General features: G+C 39.2%; 1 protein-coding gene, 1 long non-coding RNA gene and 1 other non-coding gene across 3 annotated transcripts; all 3 read left to right on the top strand.

Annotated features, from left to right (window-relative positions):
- The first annotated feature begins 601 nt into the window (after window positions 1–601).
- Window positions 602–4,887, top strand: LOC128363494 (UPF0602 protein C4orf47 homolog). Its single transcript, XM_053324507.1, has 7 exons — window positions 602–718; window positions 875–1,094; window positions 1,224–1,361; window positions 1,597–1,672; window positions 3,799–3,984; window positions 4,105–4,268; window positions 4,833–4,887. Exons 1-7 carry the CDS (start codon window positions 619–621, stop codon window positions 4,885–4,887), a joined length of 939 nt encoding a protein of 312 aa, XP_053180482.1. The 5' UTR covers window positions 602–618.
- Window positions 4,888–7,193: 2,306 nt separating this feature from the next.
- LOC128363497 (uncharacterized) lies at window positions 7,194–8,929 on the top strand. Its single transcript, XR_008321668.1, has 5 exons — window positions 7,194–7,237; window positions 7,668–7,755; window positions 8,206–8,266; window positions 8,440–8,502; window positions 8,771–8,929. It is a non-coding gene; the product is annotated as an uncharacterized LOC128363497 (long non-coding RNA).
- LOC128363529 (small nucleolar RNA SNORA74) lies at window positions 7,854–8,049 on the top strand. Its single transcript, XR_008321685.1, has one exon. It is a non-coding gene; the product is annotated as a small nucleolar RNA SNORA74 (small nucleolar RNA).
- Window positions 8,930–9,287: the final 358 nt, after the last annotated feature.

Raw genomic sequence — 9,287 nt, 5'->3', positions numbered from 1 at the left:
GTATTTGAAATTGGATGCAGACTTTTTTTGTCCCCATGGTTACATCAGCAGAAAACTGATAGAAAGATACTGTTAAATGACCTATGTAGCTGTACAATCAGAGTGGAGCCAAGAACACTGTGCACTAAACATTATTAAAAAGAGCGTACATGCAGAAACTAAAGAAATCCATCAAACAAAACCTTACCGATTATAGTTCAATAAACAGTCACTGTCAACATCTAAAACTTTTATTTTGAAGGCATGGTTGCCTCACCAGTAATCTGAGTGCTCGTTTAGGACAGTTTGTTTACTTCCCCTTCACCATGGTAACCGACCTGTATACAAAGCGACTGTGCAGAGTCTAGATAGATAGATAGATAGATAGATAGATAGATAGATAGATGACATGCTATAGGACAGCCAAATAGCCTTTAACTGTAACACTTAGAAACCAAGTATGTATATATGTATGTCAGTCTGTGTGTTGTAAAGTGTTACTTTTCTTTTGACTAAACAGTACTGAGTCAGTACTGACTAAACTATTCTTTTACTTTATTATGTTTGAATGTTTCTTGGAGGCAGCGTGACAAGCATTTTAATGTGTGTGTTTGTTTCCAGTGTTTCCAGTGAGAAAAGATGCCAGTAATTGAGGGGAAGAGTGACATGGAGCGTCTGGGTGTCTTCAAAGAGATGAGCTACATCTCTATAGGAGACAAGTACAACGCACCCACCAACCGTAAGCATCTGAACAGCTCATTTATCTGCCTGTTTACCTGTAAATGAAATGCCAACAATATGAACTGTAAAGAAACATCAGCCTTTAGCTTGAGATGATGAGTTCTTGACAATAGCCAACTGACATATGTGTGAGTATGTCATCTCTTCCTTCCAGGTCCGTTCAATGAGTCAGCCTATCGTAGCCGGCAGATTCAGGCAGGCATCGCTAAACAACGCTGTGCACTGCAGAGCGGCTTCTTCGACAAGTCGTTCAAGCGGATATTTGAACGCGAGGCACTGAGTGACCCGGTGAGACTGGCCCGACAGTACCGCATCCAGCAGACCAAGAAGAACCTGGGGAAGGCCTTCCTGCCCTGTAATGGGATCAAGAAGAAGTGAGAAAGCACACAAACACCACAGAGGTCACACACATATTGACAAAAGACTGTACTTACACCTTTGACTGACATAACATGTATTCATTGTGGTGCTTCACATCTCTTTCCTTGTCTGTTTGCTTCCAGCAGTGGTTCAGGTAGTTACTACGGGACTCTATCAGGACCACTTGAAGCCATGAGTCCCCTGACTGTTGCTCGGAAGGCCCATCCCTCACCTGGACGCAACATCGTCACTTCACCTCCCAAGAAAGGCAGTGGTTACAGGTTCACGGCAAGAACTCTTTCACCACCACTCACCAAGCATATTTAGACTCATTCTGTCTCTGGAATAATTACAATACTAGAGTGAAAAAGCATTTCTATGAAAAGTAGCCTAAGCAACATATTCACATAGTTTATTTTGTTGAATGATCTAACCTCTGTTTTAGGATGCTTTCCAATGACCAGTGATGAATATGTACATTTTTTGCATAAGTAAATAACATAATATCTCCGGCAGCTATCCTAATGTAACACTGTCCAAAGTGGAGTTGTATACCTCGGACCCCTACGACAGAGCCAAAGAGGCCCTGAAGGTAATGCTAAAGAGAAACCTCTGTATTTTTCAACCTGGACCATAGTTTTCCATCTTTTTGTGTTTAAGTGACTCATGGGGACAATAATTTTAGAAATTGGTCTAGTATTGACCGAGAGCACTGCAGCTAGAAACGGGCTGCAATGTAATCTGATGGGGCAGGAGCTCCCTGTCAATGTACAGGCTTGTTTTTGCCAATGACAGATTGCTCAGATTGTTATTGTAAATGTCTGACAACATTATGGAGAGAATCATACAGAGAAATGAAAAGGTTTTCTTTACCTTTCATTCAATTTGTTACAGTTTGTTACTTGGTCTGACCAAGTCTCGCTCAAGAAGACTGCTTCTGAAATCTCATGAGGGTTACATTCTTGTCAAAATCAGTTAAATTTTCAGCCGTGATAGAGTTGGAGAGAGGAGTTCCAAGAGTAGAGAAAGAGTACCTTTGTGTTATTGTTTTTCAAAATCATGTCTTATGGTTTCACTGATTTCAACAACAACACAACTCTCACAAGATTTCAGAACAAGGCTTTTTCAGTGAGGCTTTGTTAGATACAAACTGACCAGATCAAGCGAAAAGTAAAGAAAAACTTTCATTTCTCTGTATGGTCCTTTCTATAATAATAAAAATCATTAACAAAATCAATTTTACTTCTTCTACTTCTAAATCTCGATTAAATCTTCCTGTTTCAATCACATTCTGAGTGACATGCAGACAAAGGAGTCAAGAAAAAGCAAAGCAAATTGTTAACATGGGGTCAAAAGTGAGAAATACATTTCCTTCTGAAAATGACAATTTTACAGTAGCAGGTCTGAGTTTTAATGAACGATATATTTTGATAACAATGTAAGAAAATATGAATATTGATTATTTATATGCTTCTATTGTTTTTTCCAACCCAGTTCAGATGAAACCAGGAGAATATACTAGCAAACCGTATCTAATAAGTTAGTCTGACATTAACTCTTGCTTCCTCTACACATTTTTACAGCCTGCTTAGATGCCAGTATGTTTAGTACTTTACTATTAATAACTGTATTGTCTGTAACTAATGAATTAGATGTAGCTAGATCTGTTGTATTGTGATGTGATGTGTTTGTAGATAGCCAGCTGTTTTTTGCTTTTATTTCAGACAGATGCCCCTCTACCACTATCCATTCTATCCCCTCACCCATCTCCTTAGAGGCAGTATGTCGATGTTTGATGTCCCTCTACCTCCTTTATATATCTGTGTCTTGTTTCCATGTGTATGCCTCTGCTGTGTTAATCTGTTTTTACTAACAGTCTTTGTCCTGTCTTTCTAACATCCCACTCGTGGCCTGTACCTTGTCGTGGTGAGTGGGCTTTATACTAAATCAGGCCTCAAGGTGTGTGTCATGTCTGAAATACTGAAACCTAATGGAAAGAGAAACCTATTCTCCTTCAAATCTGTGTATACTACTACTCCATTCATGTTTTTTACTGGAAACAATGTACAAAAACAAACTAATAACTTACTGCCATCACATCAGGATACAACAAAGGAGAAAAACTAAAGGCCTTTAAATTGACTTCATTCTCTTTAGGAAATATCATCTAGCTCGTGAGTTCGTCTCATTGGTGATCTAATAAACAATAAATTCCCTATCACTGTTTTCTAAAGCTACACACAATACAGCCTCTGTGCTTGACTCAAACTCATCATACTCATAGTTTTATAGACTCACTCATAGTCCTCGAGAAATAACATTTTCCATTACTCAACACTACATACCTACTGAACATACAGTTAGGAAACAGCACACTAGCTAGCTAATTCTTGTCTCATGTGTGGTCTGATGAACAGTAAATTAATCAAATTCAGTATCGCTGTTTTCTAAGCTACTGTAGGTGTCATCTTTTACGGGACCCATGTGAATGCAGTTTTCATGCCAATACAGCCGTTGAGGCTTCCATCATTTCACCAAGGCTTTCATCATGCAGAAGTGTGCCAGATTTTACTCAAACTAGGTTGAAAAAACAATAGACCCTCATATTTAGAGTTATTCAGTTGGTTGCAATCTGCAACCTCCCCACTAGATGCCACTAATCCTACACACTGCTCCTTTAAACGAACTTTATTAAAATGTGTGCTGTTTGAGATACAGAAGGAGGACTCAATCCATCGCTCCAAGTTTAGAGATGGCCCTTTCAAGCTCAACCTCCATCCCAGAGACTATTTCCAGGGCAATCCATATCACAGTGACAAACCAACCCCACCAGCACATAAGCCCCTCCCACCAAGACAGAAAGTCTCTCCTGCTCCCTTTAAACCAGCATCCCCCGGCAAACAAGTCAGTATCTCTATCTGCTCTACAGAAGCAGAATTTGAGTGAAATATCAGACTACTTTTTATTACAAACAGTGTCGCCCACCTGTAATATGACTGTTCATGTGGCTCTCTCTTGTGTTAGATTGGAGGAATGAAAGCGGGGACATTTGACAAGTATCCCTCACATTCTGCTGATCCATACGTCCTTCGCCGTTCCAAACCGACCAATCAAGAGCCAGTCTTCCGTCCCACTCCTGGTCCTAAGAGCACACCTGTCAAGAGTATCATCACTGTCAATGTTAACAGGTGTGATCCCTAATTCTCTTTAATCACCTACCCTCTCTACTCTCTGTGCTCTCACATACTATATAGCTTTCAGGTGAGACTAACCACCATCTGCAGAATTTAATGAAACATTTTTTAAAGGGTTAATTCAAGGAAGCCATCTATATGGTGTGTTTAGGGTGAAGTGGAAAACATTGAAAGTTTCTTTTATTAACCTGCAGTACCTTTTTTGACCACTTGGGGTGAGCAGAACTAAACCATATAAAACACTGACATTACCTTTCAAGTTGATGGTAACTTGTCAGCAATTGCCTGTTAAGTAGTTAAACATGCTTTATAGAGATGCAGAGTTGGTGATAATTCTCTGTGGACCCATTATACATAAATATTGATTAGAGCAGCTTTAACAAGTAACAGTCTAAGTTGAGATCAGGCATTATCCTAGAAGTTCCATTCTGACTTCAGTTTGTCATACACAACAAGTAAGTATTTGCTTTATCAGTGTTGAAAAAAATACATGAAAAGGAAATCCAAGAAATTAGGTTAATCCAATCTTTTCTACACTGACCTTTCTTGTTGTTTCAGGAGTGTAAATTCTGTAAACTACACTTCAACCATCCCAGCTGTGATGACCTTCTGACTACATTACCCATACCACACCAACATGTTTCTTTTTTTCTACTGTATAAGTTATGTTACTGTGTCTGTTTTACCACCTGCTGTCATGAGAGCTGTAAAAGATGTAGATGATTAAGTTTTCAACAGTGGATTCATTTGTGAACTTTTTCCCTTTTCCCTTCACTGAATCCTTTTCTCTTCTATTGCATATCCTTGTATAATATTCAGGATATCACATGTATAGTAACACATGACAGCTCAAATAAAGTTGAGTTCCTTTAGTCTTCAGCTCTGTAACAAGATGTTTTGTTATGGAAGGAAATATGACTCTTGATTAACAGTATGTCAGTATGTGTATATGATGTTTGTTACAGGTTGTTGAAAAGAATTAGATGGTTTTCATGCAGTTGTATTTACTCCTGGGTCCATATTATATATTAACTTGAGACAATAAACATGAGACAAGGTGAAATTGGATATCATAATATACCTGTTTACACCAGAAGACAGTGATACAGGTGCCATCATGTCCATTGCAAATGCTAAAGACTGGCTTTGCAATTGGCTGTGCAGAGTAATGTTGACAGTGCCCTCTGCTGGCAAGGTTTTTAACAGCAACTGAACTGGGACTTATTAGGACAAATGAAGCATGACTACATTCATGCAGCTCAACCTATTTAGGGGTGTACTCTAATGTTTCATATTGGGAGTGCGCACACACAGTAAAGCAACACAGAGAAGTACAAATGAATGACCTAACTATTCTCACACAGAGACTGTAGCTGACACTAAATGCAGCAGAAATAGCAAAAATAATATTTTGCAGGATTAATCCTCTCCAGACATTAAATGCTGAACACATTAAATATTCCACTGGTAGGGTAACTGGAGCCTGGACACCACATTCTATAACTGAGTCACTCTGTGGAAAGCAGGCCTCTGCTAATTACCTCTGGCTTGTAACTGGATCATTAGCTTCTAGTGAGTTCTATCAATCAGGAACAAGTAGCTATAACAGGGTAATAAGTCCTTAGAGGATCAGGCTGGCAATTATCTATATTGTTCTTATTGTTCTTTTGAAACAGAGTCAAACCAACAGTGAACTGATCTACTGACAACTATTGTGTGTGTTTCCAAAGTCTGATATATCTTATTCCTCTTTGCCGTAGACCTCCATTGTTGCCAAATACTATTAAAAACACATGAGTGGGGGTGCTTGGGTAGTCGAGTGGGTAAAGGGCATGCTACATGATGGCAGAGTCCCTGTCATGTTGAAACCTTGTAACTATATATGTTATTTTGGACATACTAGATTTCTGACTGTGACCATAATTATCAACATTTCTGTAGAGCCTGACCAAAAGGGCCCCTTTCTGTTCAAGGACCCCTGGGCACTTACTTACCCAGATTGTCAGTATGGTAGATCTGACCATAACTGTACATGTTTTTAAACAAACTTATCTGCTATCATGTAACTGGACCATTTGCTCAGTTTCAGTTTTTCTCCAAATGCACTAATATATTTGTGTAAGTGAAATATCAAATATGAAATCTGATATGAAAGAACACACCATAAATATTTTATTTAATTCACGGTTAGTCCATCTTTCTCATCCCACTGGCCGGCTTTTAACCTTGAGTCTATTCAATGGTTTGTGATTTGTTTCAGATGCTGTAGACCAGTGGTCTCCAACCCTGGTCCTGGAGAGCTACTGCCCTTAGGTATCTCCCCACTCTAACACACCTGATTCTAATTATTAGCTGAAGCTCGTTAAGGGTCTAATAACATGCTAATAATTACAATCAGGTGTGTATAAAATATGCAGGGCAGTAGCTCTCCAGCAGCAGGTTTGGAGACCACTGCTGTAGACCATATATATATAGATCCTGATGAGATCACCTGATTAAAAATATATGAAATAATATTCATGATAGCCAGTCTATACTGATTTAAAATTCTACAATAAAGCTCTCTTACTTCATACTAACACTGCAAGGGTATGAGGGCTATCCTGAATCTCCCAGTGGAAGACTTCAAGCTTATTCAACTGTAATGACAATGTTTACATTAATTTATCACAGTAATAATGTATTAACATGAATAAGTTTAACAAATAGGCTATAATATTTTCAAAACATTTTGTGTTGAGTGTGGCTGGTGAGCAGTCAACCTATAATACTGTATGTTTTATCGTCCAGGGGGAAATAAACTAGTGGTCTTTCTTTTTAAGAGACGATCTTTGGGAGGGCTTCTCTTCCCATAATGCACTGCGACAGCTGTAGGTTATAAATATGAGCGTGCCTTCCACACTGCCTCTTAGTCCACAAGAAAAATGTGTGAGAGACGTGACTCTGATGTCTGCGTAAACGTGGTAAGAATTTCAGTTGTTTTTAAGAAATGTGTAAATAAACATTTGTTATTGTATTAAGTTCGTGAGAAAGTTAAAGTGTGTTGTTTACTTATTAAGAAGAATCAACCTCTAATGTTACTTTTGTAAAATGGCGCATATGAGTCATTTTGGCGGTTTGGGCCGGTGTTATGTCGAAGTTGAGGGTTACGGTAAACTTGGGTTAAAGTTAAGCACATTAGCATAGGACTGGTTTGGGTTATTTTGGAGAAGAGGGGAAACAGACTTGGTCATAACACCGGCGTGAAGGTGCGTGGCCTGGACACGCTGTTGAAGTGCTGCCAGTTAACGTTACTTGAAGTGTTTTTTGCTCATTGAACTGCCTGCCCACCAATTTCTGTGACACTTAGTGGCTCCATTGCAGCACGTTGTAACCCTTTATATTCTGTTTCAGAAATGCTGGGTTCCCGGTGAACAGACGTGACCGGGCCTCCGCCATGAGATGATTCAACCAACCTCGTGCCTCTTTCTTTGGAGTAAAGGTAAACAGAGTTTTGATGGTTCACTTTAAGATTCACAGTAAAACAGACACATGTTTAAGTTTCAGTAAAATACACATCATGGTGGCTGTTTCTTTCACTCCAGCGCTCAGTCAGCTGTCCAGGTATTGGTGTCTGGCTCAGTGTTACAGTGCTGGTAGAGTATCTCTGTATTTGGCTTCGGCTGCAGGTTCTGTTTTAGAGTCTGCTGTCGCTGAGCTGCTGCAGAGTGCTGCCCAACGAGAGTGGCCTGTCCTGATCCAACAGCAGGACGGGCCTAGTACAAGGCTGCACACTTCAGACTTACTCCTATAAGGAAGCTTTGAAAGTTAAACTTTGATAGGTGGTGGTAGAAAATAGCAGTTTTCCATCATAGAATCAATTAAAAAGTAGCAACGTAACTTATGACACTTTCGATTGAGTGAAGTAAATTTTCCTTGTTGACTGTTGCAGGCAGAGCTACTGATGAGCTGCTCAGTGTGGAGATGACTGTCATGCTGCAGACTGACTGAAGGTGAGCGCTGCAAAACCAGTAATATTTATATTAAAGCACTTAATGCTGTGATGATAAAATATAACACATCATGCTGACAAAATACCATGGTGATTATCAAACCCTGAGCATAGCAGCTGGCTGTGAGCAGTGACCAGTAGTGTTCCTGCTTTAACTGACTATTTTCTCTACAGCAGTGTGTGGAGCAGCTGGCCTGCAGGGGGCAGTACACAGCCAGGAACCAAGAGTGATGTCAGGTATGTAACAGTATGCATCCTGTATGTAGTATAGACACTGTAACCCCAATCCTGTACTGCCATGGCAGAGACTTCCCTATCTGCTGTGGAATCTTAGTATTGGGAGAGAAACGTCAGGACTTTGGCACAGATTCAAGTAACTATTTACCACAATCTGACTCAAGACCTGAAACATGCTCCTTGTGAGATTCTATTAAGCCAACATGTGAATTGCAATTTCTTTAAAAACTCAAGTGCTCTCTAGTAATGCATTTCTTGTTTTTTTTAGTGTTGCCTGACTGGTGTGAAGAACTGGAGTCCACCGGCTAGGATGTTGACAGACTGTCAGACACTTCTGCTCAGCCTGGGGATGCAATTTTAAACTGTCTGACATTGATTACATTAACATTACTGGAATGCAAAATCTGAATAAAATGTGAACAATCTGCAGTAACTTTTTGGTGGTTTATAGGTTCTTTGTTTTCCACATTTTCAATGTATCCAGATATTGCACAGTCTCTTGATTCTTATTTAACTAAATGAGGGGTTAGTATACATTTGGACTATTTCCAGCAGGAATATCCAAATTAACTGCTGTACCACTTTCAAACCATTAGCATTACTATCACTTGGGGAATGAATTATGGTAAATCAAAAATCCATTGCAATACATTTTTCAAGAATAAGCTGATAAGTAAATGATTTAAAGACAATATTGAGTTAAAATGTAAAAGTATTTTATTACACATTCAGTTTAAAAATGAAAGTTAGAAAAACAAAACAAGTGGACTGGGGCTAACATACTA

This window comes from Scomber japonicus, chromosome 8, assembly GCF_027409825.1.
Source record: "Scomber japonicus isolate fScoJap1 chromosome 8, fScoJap1.pri, whole genome shotgun sequence".
NCBI classification, from domain to species: domain Eukaryota; kingdom Metazoa; phylum Chordata; class Actinopteri; order Scombriformes; family Scombridae; genus Scomber; species Scomber japonicus.
Note: the sequence above shows the minus strand (reverse complement) of the source record. Positions and strands in the feature narration are given on the sequence as shown.